General features: G+C 50.0%; 3 protein-coding genes across 14 annotated transcripts in view; 2 read left to right on the forward strand and 1 right to left on the reverse strand.

Annotated features, from left to right (window-relative positions):
• Positions 1-1,379: 1,379 nt before the first annotated feature.
• GLMP (glycosylated lysosomal membrane protein) lies at positions 1,380-9,970 on the forward strand. 6 transcript variants are annotated; one of them, XR_016393649.1, is made up of 7 exons: positions 1,380-1,523; positions 2,035-2,292; positions 2,496-2,696; positions 2,821-3,039; positions 3,511-3,767; positions 3,882-4,108; positions 9,882-9,970. XR_016393649.1 is itself a non-coding variant. In XM_089913780.1 (6 exons), exons 1-5 carry the CDS (start codon positions 1,395-1,397, stop codon positions 4,059-4,061), a joined length of 987 nt encoding a protein of 328 aa, XP_089769906.1. In that variant the 5' UTR covers positions 1,380-1,394; the 3' UTR covers positions 4,062-4,108; positions 9,882-9,970. The 6 variants fall into 6 exon arrangements, 4 of the variants coding, with proteins under 4 accessions (XP_089769906.1, XP_089769911.1, XP_022415294.2 ...); XR_002642740.2 differs by lacking the exon at positions 9,882-9,970 and adding an exon at positions 4,496-4,608; XM_089913780.1 differs by lacking the exon at positions 3,511-3,767.
• TMEM79 (transmembrane protein 79) lies at positions 4,638-10,355 on the reverse strand. 2 transcript variants are annotated; one of them, XM_022559596.3, is made up of 4 exons: positions 10,226-10,352; positions 8,630-9,432; positions 8,136-8,349; positions 4,638-5,706 (listed from the first exon to the last, which is right to left on the reverse strand). In XM_022559596.3, the coding sequence occupies exons 2-4, from the start codon at positions 9,387-9,389 to the stop codon at positions 5,493-5,495; spliced, it is 1,188 nt and encodes a 395-aa protein (XP_022415304.1). In that variant the 5' UTR covers positions 9,390-9,432; positions 10,226-10,352; the 3' UTR covers positions 4,638-5,492. The 2 variants fall into 2 exon arrangements, with proteins under 2 accessions (XP_022415304.1, XP_089769921.1); XM_089913795.1 differs by lacking the exon at positions 4,638-5,706 and adding an exon at positions 6,877-7,228 and having other exon boundaries at positions 10,226-10,355.
• A 1-nt stretch (position 10,356) lies between these two features.
• Positions 10,357-26,289, forward strand: part of SMG5 (SMG5 nonsense mediated mRNA decay factor) — a 30,524-nt gene continuing 14,591 nt past the window's right edge. Inside the window, exons 1-10 of one of the 6 annotated variants that reach the window (XM_022559583.2) lie at positions 10,357-10,468; positions 16,214-16,312; positions 17,327-17,483; positions 18,678-18,805; positions 19,368-19,457; positions 20,411-20,500; positions 21,213-21,291; positions 24,819-24,944; positions 25,050-25,118; positions 25,580-25,788. In XM_022559583.2, coding sequence (XP_022415291.2) covers positions 17,353-17,483; positions 18,678-18,805; positions 19,368-19,457; positions 20,411-20,500; positions 21,213-21,291; positions 24,819-24,944; positions 25,050-25,118; positions 25,580-25,788 — 922 coding nt within the window. In that variant the 5' untranslated portion in view covers positions 10,357-10,468; positions 16,214-16,312; positions 17,327-17,352. Of the gene's footprint in view, positions 10,469-12,036; positions 12,278-13,833; positions 16,080-16,213; positions 16,313-16,836; positions 16,961-17,326; positions 17,484-18,677; positions 18,806-19,367; positions 19,458-20,410; positions 20,501-21,212; positions 21,292-24,818; positions 24,945-25,049; positions 25,119-25,579; positions 25,789-26,289 lie in introns of those variants that run through there. The other 5 variants (XM_022559581.3, XM_022559580.3, XM_022559582.3 and 2 more) reach the window with 5 other exon arrangements.

Below are 26,289 nucleotides of genomic sequence, written 5' to 3' on the forward strand. Positions count from 1 at the left end.
ACTGGAGAATGAGACAACTCCAAGTGCACTGATACAGAACATTCCTCAATATATAAGTGAAAAAACAAACTGCAGAACAGTGGATTCCATTGTATCTTATTATACATATATATATGTGTATATATGTATATGTATATATGTATTATCAAGTGCGCACACACACACACACACACACACACACACACTTGAGGGAGTTCCCTGGCAGTCCAGTGGTTAAGACTGCACTTCCACTGCAGGGGGCACGGGTTCGATCCCTGGTCAGGGAACTAAGATCCCACATGCCACATGGCGCGGCCAAAAAAAACCCAACAAAACATACACTTGAGCATGCATAGAATATTTTATGAAGGACACATGAGAAACTGATAATAGTGGTTGTCTCAAGGAAGGACCCAGGTTGCTGGGGAATAGGGGTGGTACCCTTTGGTACCTTATGAATATTGTACTGTATGCATTTTTTATTAGCCAAAATAATTTTAGGATTAGGCAAAACAAACAAACAAACCAAAAACAAGAAAGGACTTCCCAGGTGGTGCAGTGATTAGGAATCCGCCTGCCAATACAGGGCACACAGGTTCGATCCCTGGTCCGGGAAGATCCCACATGCTGCAGAACAACTAAGCCTGTGCGCCACAACTACTGAGCCCACGTGCTGCAACTACTGAAGCCTGTGCGCTCTAGGGCTCACGCGTCGCAGTGAAGCCCATGCACCTAGAGCCTGTGCTCCGCAACAAGAGAAGCCACCAAAATGAGAAGCCCGTGCACCGCAACGAAGATTAGCCCCCACTTGCGGCAACTAGAGAAAGCCTGCGCGCAGCAACAAAGACCCAATGCAGCCAAAATATACATAAAATTTTAAAATTAAAGAAAAAAACAAGAAAAATAAAAAGTGCATTCATTCAGCCAGACATGAACTCCCTCCTATGACAATTATGTATCACTTTCATGTCCTGTTTTCTGAGGTTTCTTTTCTCCACAATAAAATTGTGAGCTCTTCCAGGACAAGAACCTGCATAGCTGGGGGCTCAATAAATATTAAAAACTGACAAAAAGAACCCTCTGAGGTGTGCTATCTCTCCCATCGAATTCCTTCAAATTCTTCTCAGTGCCTTCCCTGCCACAGAGTCATTCTATAGATTACATTTGGATGTTGAATCCAGACATCATGCCTGCTTATAGGTAACTTTAGCGGGACCAGTTGGGTAGGAGAGGTTGGGAGTATGTCTGCAGATCTAGCCTGGGATGACTTGCTTGCCAGGTCAGTTGGGGATGACGAACTCCTAACCTTTCTGATTCTATTCTCACTCACAAATCTGGGTTAAGGGAGGCGGTCTCTTTAAGAACTGTTGTGATGGTCCCGCCCTTTAAAGAGATCAGCTGAATCTGTGAGTCACATGATTTCAGCGTCTCTTCCGCCTTCTGAAGTCGGGACTGCAAGAGAAGCTATGAGGAGCGCCGTGCTCCTCCTGAGCCTACTTCTGACAGCAGCTCCGTTTGGCCTTCTGGGGGAGGAGACCCGCCAGGTGAGGGGCTAGAGCAGTAGGTGTTTCAGGATATGCTACCTTGAAGGGTGGTTGGAAACTAGGGCAAACAATTGGTGGGGGTGGAGTGTGCTTGCATTGACAAAAGAGTTTTTCAAACTGGGGGTCGGAGCAGCCATGGGTCACGGGACAGGATTGTGGAGTAGGGTGGATGTGAGAGCTTCCTGTCTTCTGGTGAAACCTGGACCTTGACTTAGCCCTGAGTGAGCCAGGTCCAAACAAGTGTTGGATTTCTTTCTTCCTCTCAGCCCTGTGCCCTGATCTCTCCACCAGGGTCAAGGCAGTTCTGGCTCTACCCACCTCTCCTCCACCCCACCTCTGCCCTTTACAAGAAGGTTCTGTTAGCTCCCACAAGCATTCCTCTTGCCTAGGCCCCCAAGGTCCTACCCTTTCCTCATCATTTTCCAAGGCCCCTCTCCTTATCCCCAAACTTCTTTGCTCTGTGTCTCTCCCTGATCCTGTTTGCTTGACCCTCCACTGCTCCATGTTCCAGGTGTCTCTGAAGGTCATCTCTGACTGGCTGGACCCTTCCCAGAACCTGCTTCATATCCAGGCAGTGGGTGCCACTTCCACCCTGCACTATGTGTGGAGCAGCCTGGGACCCCCAGCCGTGCTGCTGGTGGCCACCAACACCCCCAGCAGCACCCTGAATGTCAACTGGAGCCTCCTGATTTCCTCTGAGCCTGACGGGGGCATCATGGTGCTCCCCAAGGAGAGCATCCAATTTTCTTCTGCCCTCGTCTTTACCAGGGTGAGGAGGTTGGGGGAGAACCAAGGGGAGGAGTGCAGAGGAGAGGGTTCATTCGAGTTAGAGGGAGAAACTGAAGACTGGGGGTAGGTGAAGTCGAGTCAGGTATGAGAGCCTGGGGTGGGGCCAGTGAACGGGTGGTGGTGGTGATTCAGGAGAAAGCTGGACTCAGGCAAGCTTAGTCCCTCCCCACCCCCACCCGCCAGCTGTTTGAGTTTGACAGCACCAACACATCCGATGCAGCCGCAAAGCCTCCAGGAAAATCATATCCCCCATACTCCTTGGCCGATTTCTCCTGGGACAACATCACTGACTCATTGGATCCTGCCACCCTGAGTGCCACATTTCGAGGCCACCCCATTCACGACCCCATTGGGGCTTTTGCCAGTGGCAGCCTGGCCTTCAGGGTAAGGGTATGGGGAATCAGAACTCAAAAGGCTGGTTTACGAGGGTGGGAGTTAATGATGGGGGTCGCCTTCAAACACAGGCATCCACCTGCTTCCCACACCTCCCATGCCTCTTCCATCCTAGGTTCAGGCCTTCTCCAGATCTGGCCGACCAGCCCAACCCCCTCGCCTCCTGCACACAGCGGACACCTGCCAGCTAGAGGTGGACCTGGTTGGGGCCTCTCCCCGGGGAAACCACTCCTTGTTTGGGCTGGAGGTAGCCACGTTGGGCCATGGCCCTGACTGCCCCTCAGTGCAGGAGCAGCACTCCATCGATGATGAATATGCACCTGCCGTCTTCCAGGTCAGGCTTCCAGCAGAGAAGCAGATGGGTGTGGGGTGAAGGGGGACCCCATTAGGACCTCAGAGAATCATTCAACCATTTACCATTTAGCAACACTTCACTCAGCTCCTTTAAGTGCTGGGCACTGTGCTAATGAATTAGCCCAGTCTCTGCTCTCAGTGGAGGAGCCAGAGGGAAGGCGGTACAGTGTGACTAGTGCTCTGACAGATGGGATTTGCAAGGGCCCGGGGGCCCAAAGGAGGGAGCTGAGTGCAGGCTTGCTGAGTGTTGAGGCTGGAAAAGGACCCAGTGCCATCCAGTCCAGCTCCCCTTTCTACAGAGGAGAGATCGATGCAAACAGCCTGTGAGTTCTAGAACCAGGCCTAGGATTCAGGACAACTCGTGACAGACAGAGGCTGGGAAAGGGTGGGGGAACAGAAAGGTCGGGCACCACTGGTCCTCCTCATCCTGCCTGTTTGCCTTTCTCCCCAGTTGGACCAGCTGCTATGGGGCTCCCTCCCATCAGGCTTCATGCAGTGGCGACCAGTGGCTTTCTCTCAGAAGCAGGGGGGCCGGGAATCAGCCATGCCCTGCCAAGCTTCCCCTCTTTACCCCACCTTGGCATACCTTCTCCCCCAGTCACCCATTGTCCGAGCCTTCTTTGGGTCCCAGAACAACTTCTGTGCCTTCAATCTGACATTTGGGGCTTCCACAGGCCCTGGCTACTGGGACAAACACTACCTCAGCTGGTGAGAATCAGGGCCTGGGCCAAGGGTTTGGGAGGTCGAAGTGGAGGAGGGTTGGGCCTCTCGGCCTTCCCCCCTAAGCCTGCTCACCTCTCTTTCTCACTCTGCTCGCTCTAGGTCCATGCTCCTGGGTGTGGGCACCCCTCCAGTAGATGCCTTGTCCTCGCTAGTCCTAGGCATCGTGGCAGTGGTCCTGGGTGCTCCAGCGCTCATGCTGCTGGCAGGAGGCGTGTTTCTGCTGCTGGGCCACAAGCGGTACTCAGAATATCAGCCTATAAATTGAGGCCTGCTCTCTAGAGGGAAGGACATTACTGGACCTGCCTTGCTGGTCTGCAGGTTTGAGGGTCAGTATTCCTAGCCAGCTGCTCCCTTTTCGCATCTTGCTTTTCTGCAGAACCTTAGAGACCAGCCTCAACTTCCTGCGGACCCAGGTGGGGCTTCCTTCAAACTTTGAGGAGGGACCAGGGACAGAGTGATTGCTAGAGGGAGGGTCCCCTCCACGTTGCCTCCCCGCCCCTCCACCCCCCCATTTCCCTTGAATGGGACTCACAGGTCTAAATGAGAGGCCTTCTGACTTGTCTGCTACTCTGGAGGGCATGAAATAGACTAAGTTTTTCCCCAGGGCTTGTCTCTCAGTGTGTGAGTGTTGCTGGGTCTGGTTCCAGGGAATGAGAGGGCTGGAGGTGGCCATGGAAGACAATTTCTTGTTTGCAGCGCCATTTCTTCCCCAGGCCCAGTTCTCTCCCTTGCCACGGGACCAGGCTCCTGCCAGCCACTCTTCAACATGTGGAGCTGGGAGGTCTCTGGTGCAGTCTGAATCAAACAAGGAAGGGACACTTGAGACGGCGCAAACACGAAGGAAGAGCCAAGGAAGACAGTGGTAGTTGTTTATTGTTACACACACATTCACATGGGGTTAACATCAACCACTATGTCTTCCAACCACTCCCAGCCACCACAGGTGTGGGTGTGTGTGCGCACGCGCGCGCGCACACACACACACACACACACACACACACAAACACACACACAAACACACACACGCCTCTTGGGAGGCAGGTTTCCCTGTCTGCTCCTCTTCCCATGAGAGAGGTATGACTTCTGGGCAGTTTGGAGGTGCAAGGTTACAGGGACCTAAAGGGTTGGAAGGGAGGAGGCAGCCACACTGGATTGGGACAGCTGTAATTGACTTGACTGAGGCTCAAGAGCCTATATGGCCAGTCACGGAGGGTCCTGAATACAGGTCCCCAAGAAGGTTTTCACCAAACGTGAACGTCCTATTTGAGCTGATGGCCAGCCATTACCTTTAGGCATGGGCAAGGTTTCTAGTCTCTTTGAGGCCCTCTGCTTGGACACCCAGCACAGAAATGGTCAGAGTTTTGGCTGTGGCTCTGCTGGCTGCCTTACAGGAGGCTGGAGAGTGGAGCAGAGTCCAGCCATTGTGGGCCCTAGTGGCAGTGGTGGGAGGCTGCTCAGGAAGGAACCATGCCTCTGCTCCTGGTCCTGTGCCCTCAGCATCCTTAAGGAATATGGCTGTCCACCTCTTTCCCTGAAAGAATGTCTGAGTCCCTCCCGCCTAATTGTCCCAGGCTCCAAAGGTGAAGGGGAGTGCCCCAACTTGGAGAGCAGGGGACAGTCCAGGCTCTGATTGGATGGGACCCCGGTCGGGGCAGTAGGTGGGTTCATCCCACCCAGGTACCAGGGCTGGGAGCAAGGGGGTGGGGCGGCTTAGCCCCAGGAGCGAGGCCTGTAGTCTGAGGCTGAGCGGGCGTGGTCAGGGTAGTCCAGGCGGCTCTCAGAGGCAGTGAGCATGCGTTCGGGCTCCACCACGAACATATAGTAGAGGTTCCACACCAGCATGGACAGCAGGGGCAGGAATGTCAGGCCGTAGCCAAAGCCTCGGAAGGAGCGGCCCACGGCAAAGGTCAGCCAGTATATCAGCCTGGAAGGCAAGAAAAGATCGGGCTTTCCTTGAGAGGAGTACATGAGCTAACTGGCGACAGGCTGGTGATGGGGAGAATACAAAGTGAAGGCAGTGGCTGGGTGTTGGTCAGCACAACTGATACCTCTAAAGACAGCCAGTGTTTATGTACTTACCATGTGCCCGGCATGGTACCAATTACTTTAGGGGCAATGTTTAATTTAATTTAGACCCCCGCATCTCTATGAAGTGTGAATATTATTCACCTCCCTCTTTGTGTACTTTTCAAAATTTAATTAAAAAATTTTGAGTAGGCAGTATACATTTACATGGTTCAAAATTCAAAGGTACCAGTGAGTATAGTAAAATGTCTTCCCTTACTGATTCCCAGATACCCTATTCTCGTCCTTCACCTTCTCACCTCTGTTCCACTCCCACCCCAGACATCCAGTATTATGGTTTCTTGTACATCGTGATGTTTTCTTTACATATGAGCGAAAAGATTTATGTTTTCCTTTTCCCTTTTTTTTTGGAAGTTTGGTAGCATACTAAATATAGAGATTGTTCTGCACGTTGATTTTTTCCCCCTCATTTAATGTATCTTGGAGATTGTGTTATATTAGTATATAAACAGCTTCATTATTTCACAGCTGCAGTACATTCCATTGTATTTACTTCCCTTTTGCAGATGAAGAAACTAAGATTCCAAAAGGGTTAAGTAAGACCGGTCCAAAGTCACACATTGGGGAAATAGTAAAACCATGGTTTGAACCCATGCCTGTTCATCACCCCATCTCCTGCCCCTCAGGGAAAGGAGAGAGTAAGGAAACCAGCTTCAAGAGAGCTTGAAGCCCAGAGGGATGGACTAGGCACAACCAAATTTCCTCTCTTGGAAGATCCATTCAAAATACACACTCCTCAGTGGCGGGAGGGCAGCAGCTTCCTCTTAATATATGAAGGATCACTTATTACAAAATTGTGATGTCTCTATTTTTTTTTACCTGGGAAACGGAGGAAAGAGTAACTGCTCCTTTTCTACTGCACCGGGAGGCAGCATGATAATAACATAAAAGTGCACATTTAGTGAACACTTACCAAGTACTAGACTGTTGCAAGCACTCTACATGAATTAACTAACTCAATCTTCGCAATAACTCCATTTTACAGATGATGAAACTGAGGCACAAAATACTTAAGTAACTTGCCCATGGTACGGAAGAAGGACCCTGGATGAGAGAAGGAAGGGACCTGGGTTCTAGTCCTGCCTCTGCTGCTGACTGACCTATGCGACTCTTCTCCCCCCATCTGTAGTCACTTTCTCTCTGTAAAATGGGTAAGATGGATCAGACGATTGCTGGTCCTTTAGCTCCCTGATGATTCTTGGGGCTTAAACCAACTTCTGTCTGAGACCAGCATTCCCCGAGAGGGAGATGGGAGGTTGAGTTACATGAGCAGGAACATATTTATCTTGGGAAACATCTACTGGGAGAACTTGCAGGGCTGCAGGATGGTCAGGAGGCTGGTGGGACAAATGACCACTAGACTACAGTCAGAAGTGACAGGAAGACAGATTTAAGCTAAATAGGAAGAATGCTTCAGCAGTTAAAGCTACCTGGAATGCTATATGGAAAGTAACAAAAGGAAACGTATTAGGGGAAAAAATGGAAAGGCCTGCATTTGGCTTCAGAAATTCCAAGGTGCCTTCTGGGTTAACAGTAGTTCATGTGAAAACACCCCTAAGGATTTCAGGTGCCTACAAATTCTCAATGAAAGCAGAGTAATGAGGCTGCCATGAGACCTGTGTGGCCTTGGCTTGTATGAACAGGACAATACCCTTGACCAGCCCCCATCCCTCCCATCTGACAGGAGAATTTCCTGCCTAGAGGGAAGGACACAGGATAGTGGAGGGACCAGGGCCATTTAGCAAGGTAAACACTGGGGAAGCAGAGTGTCGGAGTGGGGGAATTGAGAGCTGTTTCCAAAGATCTGAATTTGTCTAGGCAATTACAGAGGCCAGAGTCAGGGCAGCAGTTTTTAGCACAATATAAAAAAGGACTTTCTAATAATTAGGACTTCTGAAAAATGAAACAAGACTTGCCTTATAAAGAACTAAGCACTTGGTCACAGGGGCTGTTCAACCAATGTTCAGCCAATGGCCACCTGACCAGAGTGCCACAGAGGAGTGGCTGCAAGGGGTGGGAGGTTGGTCTAGGTGATACCTGAAAGCCTTTCCAGTTCTAGGTTGATACATGTATCTTATGAAAGCCATATGAGCTGATCACCTGCTACCAGGTGAGGTAAAGTGCAAGGAAGAAAGTGACTCAACTTTCCGGGGTGCACATTTGGGCTGATGCAGAATCCAGAAAGCTCCCTGGCTCTCCAGACATTCAGATGCCTGGGCCTCTTGAGCACCAGCACCTCCCTCTGCCCCACCCCCAGCCCCAGCTCACCGGGAGATGGCGAAGAGACCAGTGAGCAGAGGGAGCAGTTTGAGGGTGTCTTGGGGCAGGTAGGTGGAAAGCACGGCCAGGTTGAAGAAGTAGAGGATGAAGAGCTGGACCGACTGGGCCACGTATCGCCGGTGGATCTCCACCTCCCGCCGTGGCTCCGCAAAGGGCCGCAGGGCAGAAAAGCACAACAGGCTCAGCCCGTACACCAGGATCCCTGGGTAGGGTTGGAGGACACATAGGGTCAGGAGAGGAGCGGCAGGCAGGAAGCTGGAGGCAGGGTTCGTAGCAGAGAGCTCATGGGCATGGGCTCTGCACCGTGGGTGGGGCTGAGGTGGTCCTGGGAGGAGGTGGGCACACAGGGGTGACAGGGTGTGGGAGGCCCTGAGGGTCCAGGTCTAGTGAAGGGAAACTCCCCTGCTCCCCAAGCCAGGCAGGCCCTGCCCTCCAGCCGAGCTCCCACATGCCCCCTCCCTTCTTGCAGGGCCCAGGCTCACCCAGTACAATGGGGAAGGTGGCAAAGACCCCGCAGCGCAGCGTGTAGATGAGGCGGGAACTCATGGTCGGCAGGCGCGGGGCATCGAAGGGCAGGAAGGCATATGCCCCATAGAGCAGGCAGGGGAAGAGGATGAGGGCGGCTCCCACCGAGGCCATGGCCCTCAGCCCCTCATGGCCTCCACGTCCCCTGCAGCACCCACAGGAGTACCCAGGCGGCCTCACCACTGCCTCGGCCCACTTGCGCTCCGGGGGCTCAGGGTGGGTGGCCCGGGTGGGCAGGAAGGTCTGGCGGCGCTCACCCTCGCTGGCCTCACAGCACACAATGAGGTCTTCCTGGGGCCGCCGCTCAATGCACTGTAGGTCGATGGGCACGAAGGCCCGGGCCACCTTCTCGGGCAGCAGGTTGGCATCATCTTCGGGCAACTCCTCTAGCTTGGTGGGTGGCTCTGACTTAAGGGGCTCAGGCTCAATGTTCCTCCAGCCAGGGGGATCTGAGAACGGGGCACTGGGCTGGGGGCCAGTCCCCCAGGGCAAGGTGGCAGCCTCACTTACTGTGCTGTCTAGACCATCCTCCGTCCCTTCTCCGGCTGTGGGAGACCCAGCTGAAGATCCCGCTCTGGAGGACTCAGCTCCAGGGGACTCAACCCCATCTTCCCCTTCCAGCTTCCGGCCATTGGGGACCAAAGCCTGGGGTGGGCTCTTCTCCAGGGCCTCCGGCCCCTTCACTTCCAGCAGGGCCAGGGTCTCGGGTTCTGTCATCCTGGGGCTTCACTTCTGGGGTCTACCGCAAGGTCATGTCACCCTGGAGGGAGTAAAGTTCTTTCAGAAGTTGCAGTCCTCTGGCCCTCAGGAAGGGCTGACAGAACAGGAAGTCTCCAGGGCAGCCGGCCTCATGGACTTTAGTCCTTTCTGGGACCTTAGGGAGAACATGGTCCGGAGGAAGGTGTTGAAACAGAGGGAGGCAGGAGGGAAGTGAGAGCTGAAATGGAGGCACCCTTTCGACATCAAATGTTATTCAGCAGGAGAGGGTGAGTCAGGGGGCACAGGTGCTGGCAGCTGTGGCCTCAGCCAGCCTCCACCCACGCCTTCTACCCCCTCCACCAAAACCCCTGGGGTCATGGCCACCCTAATGCAGGAATGGGAGGAAAAGGAGAGGTCTAGAATTTTGCCAAGGATTTTATTCCCACTAAGGATATTCTTGTGGGACAGAGAAGCTGCCCCTTCACCTCCACACCTCCCATTCCCCTGCAGATCCCCAACTGGAACTCTCCTGGCAACTGATACCAACGATTTGCCAAGAGATCTGTCCCAAGGAGCTGGCAACAGCAGTGCATCCTGTTCTTTTGTCACCAATCTGGATACCTGGTCAGTTTCCAAACTTCTCAGTAACCCACCCACAACGTCTCCGGAGGGCCTGAGTCTGTTCATTCTGATCTCTAAGTCTAATCAAGACTGTTTCCCATGCCTCCTCTCTGGTCTTTCTTCCCTCTCTGCCGCCTTCCATCTCACTGCTTCTGGATGGGGCTGATTCCCCTCTCTCCACCTCCTCAAGGACCTCCTAACCCTTAGTGTTTGGATCCATGACACCCACTTACTTTCCATCTGGAGAGAGGTAGAGGGTCCCCAGTGTCCGGGAAGGAGCTGCCCAGCTCCCTGCTGGCTCTGCGAGTATTCCTCTCAGTCTCCCTCCCTTTACCTGTGTCTCCAAACCAGTCTGACCAGAGCAGGTGCGGCCCAGTTTAAAGGGGCAGGCCCCGCCCTGCTGAATCTGCCGACAGAAAAAGCATTAAAGGAGGACGTCATCCTTTCTGAAAGTGGGGGTGCAGCTGATCATAGAGGTAAGTGTGTGTCCTAGCAACATGGGATGCGTAGGAACCCTCAGCACAGGAAAGCAAAGGAGGAAGAAGTGGGTTTGGGCATCAGAGGGTGCTTGGAGTAGATTGGGATACCCAAAAAGAGGTTGAATTTCTACACTTATTCATTCAATATTTATTGAGCACCTATTATTAGCTAGGCACAGACACAGGAAAGAGCAAGATGACAGGCAAAGTGTCTGTGCTTGGGACTTCCCTGGTGGCGCAGTGGTTAAGAATCCGCCTGCCAATGCAGCGTGCACGGGTTCTATCTCTGGTCTGGGAAGAGCCCAGATGCCACGGAGCAACTAAGCTCGTGTGCCACAACTACTGAGTCTGTGCTCTAGAGCCTGCGCGCCTAGAGCCTGAGCTCCACAACAAGAGAAGCCACCGCAATAAGAAGGCCGCACACCACAACGAAGAGTAGCCCCTGGAAGAGCAGCCCCGCTCCCTGCAACCAGAGAAAGCCAGAAAGCCCACGTGCAGCAACAAAGACCCCACGCGGCCAAAAAAAAAAAGCCTCTGCGCTTAAAGAGCTTGTTCTTTTGGGATAACAGATAATAAAGAAACCTAGCAACTAAACCAATATGACAATTTCAGTAGGGAAAACCTCTTTGCCAGAATGATATTTGAGCTGAGACTTGATGGGAAATCAGGAGAACGAGTGTTCCAGGCAGAGAAACAGCAGGTGAAAGGCCAATAAGTGGGAAAGACAGGTTGTTTCAGGAACAGAAAGAAGGTCGCTGTCTGGAAAAGGAATTTATGTTCCCATTACAGCGGTACACAGGTCCCCTGAACACCTTGCCTTTTAGGTTAGGTTTAAGGTTTAAGAAAGCAATTGGAATCCAAGGTGATCTTTCCGGGGGCAGAAATGCTTAAGGGTGTACCTTCTCAGTCCTGTGGATCTTTTCCCCTGAAGTTATTTGAGCTTTGTGAGGGCAGGGACAGTGTCTGGATTGCTCATCTCTGTGTCTCCAGAACCCAGCATTGTGACTGGAGGACAGCAGGTGTTCAATAAATGTTTGCTGGACTGGTGAGAGATGAGCATGCAAGTGGAAATCTTTGGGTTGGGGTGCGGGAGCTGAAGGGCCGAGGTGCCTGTACAAGAGTCCTGTATTGGAGGGCCTTACTCTTACGCTATGCTTGACTCTTTCCAAGAAAATTTTCACATACACGTTTTTTGTTTGTTTAAATAATGGAAAAGGGAGAAGTGGAATCACCCTAACTAGTAATCTGAAAGGGGCTCGGCTCAAATGTGGCGGGGGTGCGGGCAGAAGGATGGACCAAATGACCACCGTCGGACAAAGCAAAGTCATACTCCTAGCTGTGAGTCCATCTGCCTGGATCCAGCTTAGCCTCAGCTCCCCCGCAGAGTTCACTGTTCGTTCTCTGGCAGCTTTGTCAATAAAGTTTTTCGCAAGGGCTTGCAGAAGCCAGAAAGATGCCATGCTGCCCACAGTTAGTTCTGGCAACTTCCCGGGAGGGAAAACGAGTTTCGCGAGATTTGGTAGTGGCAGGCCACTGGCCCGCAACTTCCAGCTGGTATCGCGAGATTTGGCAGGCGGAGGAGGAGCTGTCGCGGGCAGCTGCCTCGCAGCTATGGCGGCCGAGCAGGGCCGGCGGCGGTGGTGGCTGAGGCTACGGTCGGAGACGGCAGTGGTGGCGGTAGCGGTAGGTGGCGGGGGTCTGTGACCGGGATCCGCCCCCGGGCCCGGGCACCATGAGCCAAGGCCCCCCCACAGGGGAGAGCAGCGAGCCCGAAGCAAAGGTCCTCCACACTAAGCGGCTTTACCGGTGAGAGGGGCCGGGGTGTGAGTGCAGCCGCCAAGGGAAGTGGGGGGGACAGCGAGGGGCGGGGCCTCCCGGGCGGGCGGGCTCTGGTGCCGGGCTGGGGTGCGGGCGAGGGAGGGGGGGGTGCAATTTTGGAGGGAGAAGAGGGGTCGGGGCCCCGTAACGCTGGATTGAGCAGAAAGAAGGAATTGGGTGGGTGGGAGGTTGGGAGGGAAGCACGTGGAGGGATACCTCCCGCAGTGAGCTTGGGGCGGGCACCGAGCTTTGCGGATTTGGGGTAAGAAGGTGGGAATTGGGGACTGCAGGGGTTGGGAAGGTGAGGGTGGGGTCACAGATAGGAGAAGAACCCGGAAGGGAATGGTGCTTAGAACCCTGTAAGGACTTAACAGGGAAGAGCCCTGGACTGAAATCAAGAGAGCCAGGTTCAGCTCCTTGCTTTGCCATTCTCTCACCGTTTAACCTTGGGCCTCAGTTTTCTCATCCTTAAAAGGAGAGATTTGGATTTGATAGGCTTTGAGGTCCCTTATGGCTCTAAGTTTTGGGAATCGGAATGAAAAGAAAGAGGCTGGAAGACTATTTGTGTTGGACTGGAAGGGCGGTGAAGGACTTTGAGTCCAGAATGTTCTTAGGTCATAGGAGCCCATTTCAGGGCACCTGGGGACTCCTGAGTTCTGCCTTCCTTCCAGCCTCATGACTACAGTCTCTTGCCAGGCAACTTCCATTCCTGGTTTCTGATTTCCACAGTGCCACTGTGCCACTCACATCTTCAGCCTTTCAGCCCTCTGTTGGGAACAGGCCAGTATGAGCTCTTCCCATCCTGAGTGAGCTCCTCCTGCCCCGAGTCGAGGATTTTCTGTGTGGGGCAGCTGAAACATGGGCTCTTGAACTGGATCAAAGTAGGTTGAAGCATAGAGACCAAATTGAGTTTTCTGTTTTCTAATAGGGAGTAGGGTTTGGGGTTTTCATTCGGCTCAGGCTCTATAGAACCAGAGGTGTTTGCATGAGAAGACCAGCTTCAGAGCCATGGGCCTCATCTTGACAGTGAAAGAGTCAAGAACATGTTGTCTTTTCCTCCCTTGAGTAGGCATCCTGCCTGCTCTGGCTTCCTAAGCCAGAAGGCAGAGGGGAGTATAGGCTGATGCAAAAATAGAAAAATGATCCAATCTATCAGCCCCAGGGCTCTCACTGTGGGCTGCCCCAAGCAGTCTCCAGGTGGGTGAGCAGTTGGCTGGGATGGCATGTGTGCCTTGTCATGCAGCCGATTGTCAGTGCTGCCTGTCAGACAGAGAGTGGGCAGTGCTTGCAAGATTCCTTACTTGTCTCCAGCTTTTGGAAATGGCTCTGGTCATCCTTCTAATCATTCACAAATCTTGTTTTTTCTCAAGCCACTGCCCTCACAGAACTGACTGACTTAAGCGGATATGTTTGCATGTGTGGTTTACATGTGTGCACGTGGGTATCTCTGCTGGTAATTGTGTGTTGTTGGCTTTCGGCAGGATGGAAATTTGAGGCAGCGGATCTCTTTTTATTATTTATTATAGCAATGTTGATTGGTGGGAAGAACTGGGGGAGGAAGGTCTGATTTCTTGGCCCAAGGTAAATATGTTGTTAGACTATGTAACTGTCATCCGACCTTCAGTAAATTTGGGAAATTCCCAGTCTGTTTACAGAAGTAAAATTCTGAAATGTTTTAAGCCCCTCAGAAAAGGCAGCTGGAAAAGGGATGCTGGAAGGGACACAAGCACCAGTTAATTAGGCCAATTTTAACTGTTTTTTAAAAAAAAATTTTTTTAACACTGCTAGGCCTAGGATTACAATAGTGAATGAGACACAAGACTTTTTTTTGTAGTTTTTGTTCTAGAGATTACAATTTAGTGGAGGAGCTTGGGGTCTGATGGGAAATGTGGAAGAAAGTGGGGAGACCTCTCAGGTTTAAGAGTTTGCAATTAGAACTTCCTTGAGTAGTGGTTACTAACCTTTTTGAATTGAGAATCTAAGGAAAGCCCTGGGGCCTGTCCATAAAAATACATACACACACAGCCTCCTTACATCTGTGCATGGCACTGAAGTTAAAAGCCCTTTCCTGGGGACTAAGCTGGCATATCACTGATGGCTGCCTGGTGCTGCCCTTGGCATTGAGGGCCAGGATGGCTGAAAGGGCTTGGCTTCCATCTGTAGGCAGCCCAGGAGGTGTTTGGAGAAATGCTGGGCTCTTAAGATGGCCTGTGAGAAGGCCTTGATTACCATCCCACCCACTCAGCTGGGTGTTGGCGGTCACTTCGCCCTGTACAGGACAGCTTTTAGTGGTGTACCACCTGAGCCACCACAAGATGCTAGCCTGCTGTGGCCCACTTTCCCCAGCCCAGGAGCATGTTTCAGTGTTCTGAAACAATTTTGGACTGTTTTATGAATCATCACTCCCTGTTTTTTGGTTGTTTTGTGTCCAGAGCTGTGCCTGATTCACCTGTTCTCACAGCTGCTGTCTGTCCTCTGGGTTTTAGCCTTCCAGAGATGATACCTACCCAGGCACCTCTTGGCCATCCATTGTAGAGTTTCCTTGAACTTTTCTCTTAGGGTCTGGAATATCTTCCTCAGGATGAAGACTAATATTTTTTGAGTACTTACTGTGTACAAGGCACTGTTACAAGTGCTTTATATATTAGCTAATTTAACCCCCACAAAGTAGATGATGATATTAATCCCATTTTATAGATGAGAGAACTGACACATAAGGAAGTTAGATTTTTCTTTTTAAGGGTTTTTTTTTTTGGCTGCGTTGGGTCTTAGCTGTGGCACACGGGATCTTCGTTGAGGCGTGCGGCATCTTTGCGGCGTGCGGGATTCTCTCTAGTTGTGGCGTGTGGGTTTTTTCTCTCTAGTTGTGGTGTGCAAGCTCCAGGGCGCGTGGGCTCTGTAGTTTGCAGCACATGGGCTCTCTAGTTGAGGCATGCAGGCTTAGTTGCCCCACGGTATGTGGGATCTTAGTTCCCCGACCAGGGATTGAACCCACGTCCCCTGCATTGGACAGCAGATTCTTTACCACTGGACCACCAGGGAAGTCCCGGAAGTTAGATTTTTTACCCAGGACCACATAGCTTGTAAGAAGTAGAGCTAGGATTTGAACCCAGGCTGTCTGGTTCCAGAGCCTACACTTTATACTAAAGAAACAGTTCCTTCAGCAGGATCCAGGAGACCTTATAACTAAGCAGTTTAGGGACACCCTCCCCCTTTCTCTTACCCCATTATTCCAAAGCAGAATTTTATATTAGGAATGCCTTTCCTTTATGTCAGAGATAATAAGCCTTTGCATGATAATAATTTATTCATTCCACCAATATTTATTGAATGCATACTGTATACCAATGCTGTATATAAATTATTTCATTTAATCCTCACAACAGCCCTTTGAGGTAACTGCTATTATTTCCACTTTTATGCATGTGGTAACTAAGGCTTAAAGAGGTCGGTAATTTTGCCCAAAGTTATAGAGTTAGTAAGACACAGCCAGGTTCAAACCCTAGATGTTTTGCCTGGCATCACAGCCTGTGCTCTTTCCATTGAGAGAGTCTACCTTCCATATCACAGAGTTTCTCTACCTTGACACTGTTGACAGTTGGGGCAGGATAGTTTTGGTGGTAGACTTTCCCATGTATTGTGGGGTGTCTAGCAGCACACAGTAAATGCCAATAGCAATGCCTCTTCTTCCCCTCCCCCAGGTAGTGACAATCAAAAATGTCTTCAGCATTGCCAGATGTCTCCTGAGGGGACTGCTGTGTCAGGATGGAGACTGTGTTCATCTTGTTTTGTACGGAGCTCAATCTGCAGCCATTTAGTTTCCCCACCCCAAATTCTTTAGCTTTTCCTCTAGGATCAGTGTTCCAGCATCATAGGTGGACCATACACATGGCTCAGAGGCTGTTTGCCTGTATTTCCCTGCAGGGCCGTGGTGGAGGCTGTGCATCGACTTGACCTCATCCTTTGCAACAAAACTGCTTATCAAGAAGTGTTCAAACCAGAGAACATTAGCCTGAGGAACAAGTAAGCTGAGACTCTAAACTACACATTCTTACAGCTTCTTTATTCCTTTCCACCTGAAACCCTGTCACATATAGACACATGTTCTCTTTTATCTTCTGACCTCATGGTACAATAATGGGGCATGATGTCTCTGGCCTTCCTAAGAGGGAGAGGGGATCCGTCACTCTCTCCAGCTTCTACATCTAACACCGTTAGAATGGTGTTTGAGTTGGAGGAGTTGGCCATACTGCATAATGAAGGAAGGAAAGAGGAGATACAGAGGCAGAGTAAAAAGGAGAGAAAGGTGCAGGGAAAGAAATGAAGATTATTAAAATTCTTATTGCTCCTGCCTCTGTCTTTTGGGGCTCCCACTGCCTTCCAGGACTGCTGTTGTCTTGGGTCCTACTGACTGACCCTGGATGTCTATTGCGAGGCACAGAGATTTGTCAGTCGGGGTGTTGGCAAATGCCTTCTTGTCCTCAGTTCTTGTGTCCCTCACCAAGGGATGGGCAATCCCTCTCATGCTGTCCTCTACACCCTCCCAGGCTGCGTGAGCTCTGCGTCAAGCTTATGTTCCTGCACCCGGTGGACTATGGGAGGAAGGCAGAGGAGCTGCTGTGGAGAAAGGTGTACTACGAAGTTATCCAGCTTATCAAGACTAACAAAAAGGTCAGGGGAGGTCAAGGTCTTGGGAAGATGTTTGTCTAAAGTGGGGAAGCTAAGGAAGAAAAGGACAGCTGGGCAAGTGGGCCAGAGTATGGTTGTAGATAGGGAAACCAAGGAAGAGACAGCAGAAAGGGAGAGAGTCATATGGAATTAGGATCAGGGAAGGAGGGGAGCCTGATCCCAGATGGGGAGACCAGAGAAGTAGGTCTAAGGGTATAGGGGTAACTTGTGAGTGAGAGGAGATGTGGATAAAGTTCCAGAGCCAAGAAGATAAGTTTATTTCTTCAGGGAGATGAATATGATTAGGGATGGGGGAGCAGAACTCTGATCTTGTTGCTTAACTAGCCCCTTCCCTTTCCCAATCTCCAGCATATCCACAGCCGGAGCACCTTGGAATGTGCCTACAGGACACACCTGGTCGCTGGTATTGGCTTCTACCAGCATCTCCTTCTTTATATCCAGTCCCACTACCAGCTAGAACTGCAGTGCTGCATCGACTGGACCCATGTCACCGACCCCCTCATAGGTCAGTGAAACCTGGGCTCGAGGAGCAAGTTCATATGCTTCTACTTCTGGCCGCCTTATCCCTCAGGATCCATGTACCTTGTGACCCAGCCAGGCAGCGAGCATTCTAGAAGACCTACAAATGCTTCATGAAATTTGGATTTACCCAAACAACCGTATGACTCGGGGTAAAGATCTTAAGGAAAGAGAGAGAGAGACCTCTTCAGTCTGGGATTGTAGACCGATGGGGAGTTGGGGAAGGAATGGAATGATCTAGAGTAGGTCTGACACTGAAAGATGTTATTAATAGCATTTTTTTTCTTCCAGTTGAATTTGGCTGGCATTTCTTTTAACTTTAGAGATTGTTTCCTAGTATTTGATGAAAGTATTAAAGTTTTTAGAAACGTTGGGGAAATCATGGACATTCTTTCAAGATAGTGCAAATCTCTTTTTGGCCTTCTGAGGTACTGGCAGCTATGGTGGTTTTCTCTTCAGTTCAGCTATCCTTTAGAGCTCCTTCCCTCTTCCTCCAACTCCCCTTGCTCTTTATACCCCCTACCCTCCCCCAGCCCCATGCCCCTTCCCTCACCAGGACAAAGACATTCTGGGTCAGAGATGGAGGTTGTGTCTGCACCCCCATGTGGCAGCATTCTCTGGTCAGAAGCAGAGCACTGTACTTTGTACATTTAAAAACATTTAAAAACAAAACAATGGGGAATTCCCTGGCGGGCCAGTGGTTAGGACTTGGCACTCTCACTGCTGGGACCCCGGGTTCAGTCCCTCGTTGGGGAACTAAAATCCTGCAAGATGTGTGGCGCAGCCAAAAATAAAACAAAACAAAACAAAACAACGTCAATCCAAGGCAACATTTATAGGTGTTATACCAGATTGCCAGAGGGGTCCATAGCTTAAACAAAGATTAAGAACCCTTATTTCAAAGGGTCAGTTCCCCAAATCATTTTAGTTTTTCTCCTTATTGATATTTCTCATTCAGCCAACTCAGTGATGTCTCTATAAAGAATATTAGGAAAGGCTGCTCAGAATGGGAGCTACACACCCAGGAGTGTGGCTGCAAAGTGGAATGGATAGGAGGATGCTATGCAACTTACCTGCTGTGCAACTTTGATTTCTTTAACTGTAAAATGGAAGTAACAAGAGTAACTACCTCATGCGGTTGCTTTGAGCATTACTTAAGTTGATATTTTAATACACTTAGAACAGTACCTGGCACATGGGAAAACTGCCTGCCAAGTAGCCGGAGCTCTCTGAAGTTACAAGGCTGCCTGGGTGAAGGGAGAGGAGAGAGCCCATGCATGTTTGGCTCTGGCCACCACCAGTCCTCAGGTCAGGCAAGATGACCCCGTTTCCCTCATGAATAGACTCTCCATAGGCTGCCTTCTCTGTGGACCTCCCACCAAGCAGAAGCCAGGAGCATTTACCTTGGCCTCATTCAAATGCCATTCTTCCTGGGCAAGTTTCCCATCTTTACCCAAACCTTTTACCTTTAGGTGGGGAGCTGCTACCCAAGGCACCCACAACTGTACTGACACTTGAGCCTCACCTCTACTTTCTAGAAGCCTTCCTATGATGACCTTTCACACGACCTTCCCCCAGGGAGCTGTCCTAGGTTGAGGACCATAGCCCATCTGTTTTAGTTCCTTTCTGTCCTATGAATGACCCCTGCCTATGAGTTTCTGTGTCTCTACCTCTGTCTACCTGTGAGCCTGTGTCTCTATCTCTGTCCTGGATGGGTGTCTTCTCTGCCCCATACGGCCGTGTTCTAAAACTAGCCCTGGATTCTTTATCTCCTTTCTCCACCTAGGAAAGGTGTTTCCCCAAAGGTAGGGACAGAGGAATGGGCTTATAAACATATCTCTCTCTCTCTTTCTCTCTCTCTCTTTCTCAGGATGCAAGAAGCCAGTGTCTGCCTCAGGGAAGGAGATGGATTGGGCACAGATGGCATGCCACCGATGTCTAGTGTACCTGGGGGATTTGTGTAAGAATCCGAACCTTTCATTTTTCTCTGTTTTGGGCTACAGGACAGGCTCCAACTGCTCTTGTTGGTACCACCCTTTACGTGATTGGAGAGCAGGAGGCGCAGTGTGGCCTCTGATAACTTTTCTCCTCCAGTCTGTTTACAGTGTTTCCTTCTTTTCACTGTTCGTGCATGAGTCGAAAAGGATGGTGAATACAAGAAGAAGGAAAATGTCTTTGCTCTTTAAGAAAGTCAGGGTGATAACCTGGTTTCAGCGGTGGGTTAGGAAGATTTTAATTTGATGTCTTTCTCCTTTGGGGTTTTCTCTTCATGGATTCCTAGAGGAATTGCAGTTAGACCTCAGGGAGGACTTACCTGCCTGAAATATGTTTCTCAGAATGGAAAAGTACTCTTGCTTTATGGCCCCCGGTCTCTAGTCCTGATAGACAAAGGTTCTGTCATTAGGCTGCCGGTGTGTGGCTGTCAGATGCATTATCCTTTATTGATCTGAGGCTCGTCTCCCTGCCCCCATCCCGCTCCTGGACCCTTTATAGGCAAGGGGCACAGAGAGAATCAGCTGTTTCACAGTAGATTGACCAAGTGTCATTAGTAATGTCTTCTCTCTAGAACTGAGCAGTTGAATTCCAGAACCAAATATCAGAAGTCTTTTCAAGCATTTATATATGCTGCAGCCCCTTCATTGGGAAGAGATAATCAAGAAGAGCCTCTTTACTTTACAAACACTAAATATTCTTTACATTTTGGACCTACCAGCAAGGAAGAGAGAGTTGAACAGTTTGCCCATAGTCATGCAGACTTAAGACTGTGCCAGAGACCCAAGCAGCCTGCCTTCTAGCTCAGGTATCTTCCTCCCGGGCTCTTATTACAGTTCTCCAGAGTAGACTCCCAGATGAGGGGAGGTTTTTCTGAAACACGGAATCATTGTATTTCTTTTCCTCCCCTACCTCCTGCAGCACGATATCAGAATGAATTAGCTGGCGTAGACACTGAGCTGCTAGCTGAGAGATTTTACTACCAAGCCCTGTCAGTGGCTCCCCAGATTGGTAAGTGGACCCCTCCACTGGGGCCTCCCAACCCAGCAGCATTTTCCAAGAGGTAGACAATGTTGAGATGGCAGGCAGGCCATACTCACTTCCCCCTGGGTCCTTCCCACCCACTCTCAATTCTTTCATACTTCACCTTGGTTCTGCATTCTGACCCTTGTAACACACACTCAGAAGATGGTGGAAGGAGAAGAGAAATGGGAAAGTCTTGAGCTAAGAAGGAAGGAGGCAGAAGAAGAGGGAGAGACAAGATGGCTTCCCTGTCCCTGAGGTTTCTGTAGAAAGAGGGGACCGTACTTCAGCTGCCCCCATGGAGGCACAGTGAGGGAACGGATAAGGCTCCATTACAGGGAAAGATGGGGATTAGCATGTAGGAAGGAGAACTCAGAGGTGAGAGACTGAGCTGGGATAGAGGAGAGGGCTCCATGGAGTTCAGTCAGCATTGGAAGAGGCACAGCTGCTGCTGAAGGAATGGCAGCTGTCAGTGCTGAAATCCCTGGTGGTCCAGGTGGGCTTAGACTGATAGGAAGTGAGTCTAGAATAGATAACGCCCTGGAGGAGCAAGATTAAACTGCTGATCACCTGAGACACCAGTGTCGCCTGCAGACCCACTGTTCTCCCCATGAGTTCTCTGATGCTTAACGTGGGTTGGGTCTTGCAGCTTTCCGTGAGTATTATGGCTACAGACTGTGTGACTTTTCTTCCTCTCCAGGAATGCCCTTCAACCAGCTGGGCACACTTGCCGGCAGCAAGTACTATAATGTGGAAGCCATGTATTGCTACCTGCGCTGGTGAGTATTTGCCAGCTCTTTCCCCAGCCCTACTTCCATGTCTGCACAATTCCTGCTTTGTTTTCTCTCTTCCCTTTCTCCCTTCTCTAGCTCCTGGGTGAGATAGATAGGAGAATGCTAAGATTGAGGGGGTCCCTTCTCTCAGGGGCATCCTGGCACAGCCCTGCTGCTTTTCACATAGCCACCTGGACTTGTAGATACTTGGGCAGCTGAAGTAGCTGTCTGCTGTCATAAAAAATAACAGGATTGCCGCCTTCCTGAAGAAGGAAATAAATTTGATATAGTTGATAAAATGGTACCAAAGTAGCCTCTGACAAGAACTTCAGAACTATAGAGCTTCAGTGTCTTGAGGTGACAGAGATGACAGCATGGGGGGACAAGTTTAACAGGGTGGATCACTGCTTCCCTGAATCTCACACTTAGCTCTTAGAATGAAAAAACAATTTTTTCGGGGCACCCAAAGTTGATTAGGCTTAGGTTACTAAGTCACCATAACCAAACGCACGTGAGAGTGGTAGGTAAATGAGAATGCCATTGGTTAAGTCTTAGTGAGACATAAACTGCCAGGAAACTCACTGTTGCCACCTAATCAGGGCCAGAGTCTACTTGAGAAGCCAAATCTATCTCAGAAGAAGTTATATAGTGAATTGGGCTTCAAAGCCTAAAGGGAATAAGGGTGGTCTTCATAGCTTAAATGGTCAGCTACTAAGGTGTAAAGTAAAATAACCTAATTCTGCCTTCCTGGTCAAGGAAACCTGTTTCCTGTATCAACAGATATTTACCCTGTTCCGTTACTAGATCACTACAGACTGGCCTCCCATCCACTTTATTCATTTTATTTTTTTAATTGAAATATAGTTGATTTACAATGTTGTGTTAATTTCTGCTGTACAGCCAAGTGATTCAGTTATACATATACATACATTCTCCTTTATATTCTTTCCCATTGTGGTTTATCACAGGATACTGAATATAGTTCCCTGTGCTATACAGTAGGACCTGGTTGTTTATCCATTCTGTATATATGTAAAAGTTTGCGTCTGCTAACCCCAAACCCCCACTCCATCTCTCCTCCACCCCCACTTCTCCCTTGGCAACCACAAGTCTGTTTTCTATGTCTGTGAGACTGTTTCTGTTTTGTAGATAAGCTCATTTGTGTCATATTTTGGATTCCACATATAGGTGATACGATATGGTATTTGTCTTTCTCTGTCTGACTTACTTCACTTAGTATGATAATGTCTAGTTCCATCCATGTTGCTGCAGACGGCATTATTTCATTCTTTTTTTATGGCTGAGTGATATTCCATTGTATATATATATATATATATATATATGTATTACATCTTCATCCATTCATCTGTAAATGGACATTTAGGTTGTTTCCATGCCTTGACTATTATAAATAGTGCTGCTATGAACATAGAGGTGCATGTATCTTTTTGAATTATAGTTTTGTCTGGATATATACCTAGGAGTGGGATTGCTGGATCACATGGCAACTCTATTTTTAGTTTTTTGAGGAACCTCCATACTGTTTTCCATAGCGGCTGCACCAATTTATATTCCCACCAATAGTGTAGGGGGGTTCCCTTTTCTCCACACCCTGTCCAGCCTTTGTTATTTGTGTATTCATTCTTGAATATGATTACCAGGTTTATAACCTCCCATTGCATCTTTCCCATTCCTTGCATGCCTTCCAGGGAATGCCCCCCTTACTTGTCCTGGATCCCTCATCACATTCATAATCATGATTTAGGGTGAATCACTTTCAAAGAGAGCCAAGCACATCCAGATTTGGGAGGTGCCAAATAAGGTCCTCCTCTACTATGCTTAAACAATTATATCTCATGGTTTGTGGGTTAGGCATTTGGCTAGGGCTCAGTTTGGCAGTTCTCCTCCTGAGTGGCATTGTCTAGGGTCAGTCAGTGGTATTTGGCTGATTTGGGGGTCTGCTATATCTGGAGGGTTGGTTCATCTGGACCCCTCTCCCTCTCCCTGTAGTCTCAGGGCCTCTCCATGTGGTATCTTCCTCAGGGCAGATGGACTTCTTACATAGTGGCTCAGGGCTCCAACAGCAAATAATGACCCAAGAAACTTGGAAGTAGAGTCTGCCAATCTCTTAAGGCCTGGGCCTGGAAACTGGTGGAGTCACTCCTGCAGTATTCTCTTGGTCAAAGCAGTTGCATAGTCGTCGTCTCCCACCCTCATCCCCTGCCAATATTTAAGGGGAGGTGACACAGAACCCACTTCTCAGTGGAAGGAGTATAAAAAAATTTATTTATTTATTTATTTTTTTGCGGTACGCGGGCCTCTCACTGTTGTGGCCTCTCCCGTTGCGGAGCACAGGCTCCGGACTCGCAGGCTCAGCGGCCATGGCTCACGGGCCCAGCCGCTCGGTGGCATGTGGGATCTTCCCAGACCGGGTCACGAACCCGTGTCCCCTGCATCGGCAGGCGGACTCTCAACCACTACGCCTCCAGGGAAGCCCTGTAGCTATATTTAATTCACCACTGACGTGTATTTCTTTTCTATCACTGCTTTTTTGTAATTAAAAGATGTTTCAAAAAACAAGACATTTTTTAAAAAGTATAGCATGCTCTTAAGTTCATAGGCTTTGTGATAAGACAGACTTGGGTTGGAGACTCAGCTCTACTATGTTTTAGCTATGTGACCTTTGTTTTATTGATTGATTGATTGATTGCCGCGTTGGGTCTTCGTTGCCCCGCGTGGGCTTTTCTCTAGTTGTGGCGAGCAGGGGCTACTCTTTGTTGCGGTGCGCGGGCTTCTCGTTGCGGTGGCTTCTCTTGTTGGGGAGCACGGACTCTAGGCACCGGGCTTCAGTAGTTGTGGCTTGTGGGCTCTAGAGCTCAGGCTCAGTAGTTGTAGTGCATGGGCTTAGTTGCTCCGCGGCATGTGGTATCTTCCCAGACCAGGGCTCGAACCCATGTCCCCTGCACTGGCAGGCGGATTCTTAACCACTGCGCCACCAGGGAAGTCCGTTATGTGACCTTTGCATTATACTTGATCTCTCAGGCTTTACTTCCTCATCTGTAAATGTGGACAATAGTAGGGTACAGTGCGTGACACAGAGTGGGGTGCTCAGTACATATTTGCATTTGAATGAATATCATGAGGATTAACTGAAGTAGTGTATGTAAATATCTTTGCACATAGTAAATGCTTGTTAAATGCTACCTATTAAGTGCCTGTGCTTTAAGATGAAGGATAGTGTATTTCAGGGATGGTAACTAAGTTAAGTTTGTAACATTCAGTGAGATTAACTGTCCCATTTCTAGATACAGAGGAGATGCAGATGTCATCATTACTCTGATTAATCTGGAAGTTGTATGTGTGTATTTTATTAGGAAAGATAGCTTTCACCCTGAGTGCATACATGGAAGGGGAGGCTGGGAGCAGCCTGTATTGACTAGAAACAGTGCTCCCTAAATCCCTGGAAGACTGACATTTCCCCTCTCCACCTCTGCCTCTGCCAAGACTCAGTAGCTCACCTCTGTCTCCTTCAGCATCCAGTCGGAAGTGTCCTTTGAGGGGGCCTATGGGAACCTCAAGCGGCTGTATGACAAGGCAGCCAAAATGTACCACCAGCTGAAGAAGTGCGAGACTCGGAAGCTCTCTCCCAGCAAGAAGCGGTGAGTGGGGCCTGTGGGAAGAGGGGGTCTTTCTGCAGTTGGTGCGGTAGGACCATAGGGACCCTGGAGCTGTTCACCATTTACCTTGGGCTCCTCTCATTTCAGATGTAAAGACATTAAGAGGTTGCTGGTGAACTTTATGTATCTGCAAAGCCTCCTGCAGCCCAAAAGCAGGTGAGTGGAAGAGAATGTGAGCAAGAACTGTGTCCTGTGAGCCCCATCACGATGGCTTCTTTCTGGCAGGGGACTTGAAGAGGAGGGAGTGGGCTGGTGAATTCTGCCTTTTGATTGGAAATTCTTTAGCTGCTTAGTCCTTTCTTGGCATCCCTCACTGTCTCACCCTATGTTCTGTGCCCATTCTTTGGGTGGCTTACCCTCTGGCACAGTGGGTGCTTACTAGATGTTGAAGGAGTGGCCGAATGGGAAGCCTGCCCACATCCCTTCCACTGCGTGTCTGCCCTTCCCGTGTTATTCTGTCTGCTTTGGAGACCAGCAAGCACTGATTCCCCCTGCTCCTCTTTCTGAAGCCTCCCCTAAGGATCCTGTGGTCTTTTCTCTGAATCCTGTATTCCCAGCTCTTTTTGCCTGCCCCAGCCCCCATCACTGACCTCCCCTGTTATCCTGCCCTTCTATAGCTCTGTGGACTCAGAGCTGACATCACTTTGCCAGTCAGTCCTGGAGGACTTCAACCTCTGTCTCTTCTACCTGCCCTCCTCACCCAACCTCAGCCTGGCCAGTGAGGATGAGGAGGAGTATGAGAGTGGATGTGCTTTCCTCCCGGACCTTCTCATCTTTCAGATGGTCGTCATCTGCCTTATGGGTGTGCACAGCTTGAAGAGAGCAGGTAACTCTCCCTCTGGCCCTCATTTCTCCCCGACTGGCTTCTGGGATCCTCACTACCGTTTTCTGCAGCTCCTTATCCGTGAACTTGCTTCCACAAGCAGTCCCTTCACTACCTGTGTTGCCGCCTGGCTGTGGGAGACAGGGGCAAGGAACCCTGCCCTAAAGAAGCTCCTAGTGAATGAACAAAGGCAACAGCATATTCCCACCCCCTCCGCCCTCCTGCACCCACAAACACACGTACCCTTGGCCAGGACCCAGGCAGACACAGTGGTTGAGATGCTTAGCTGATGATCCAGACGGAATTCAGACTTGCTGGGGGTGGGGTCAGTTAGGCAGTTCTGGAAACCTTTCTGCCGGAGGTGTATGTAGAGCAAAGTTGGATGGAAGGGAGGGAGAGGCAGGGCTGGGTGCAAAGGTGCTTGGGGCATATGGGGAGACGCTTGCGTGAAGGCATCAAAGCCAGGGAGGATGAGGTGGGACAAGAGCATCCATGAGCTTTCAT

This window comes from Delphinapterus leucas, chromosome 1 (genome assembly GCF_059928025.1).
Source record: "Delphinapterus leucas isolate spDelLeu-1000000601 "Yukka" chromosome 1, BTC_Dleu_Yukka2, whole genome shotgun sequence".
NCBI classification, from domain to species: domain Eukaryota; kingdom Metazoa; phylum Chordata; class Mammalia; order Artiodactyla; family Monodontidae; genus Delphinapterus; species Delphinapterus leucas.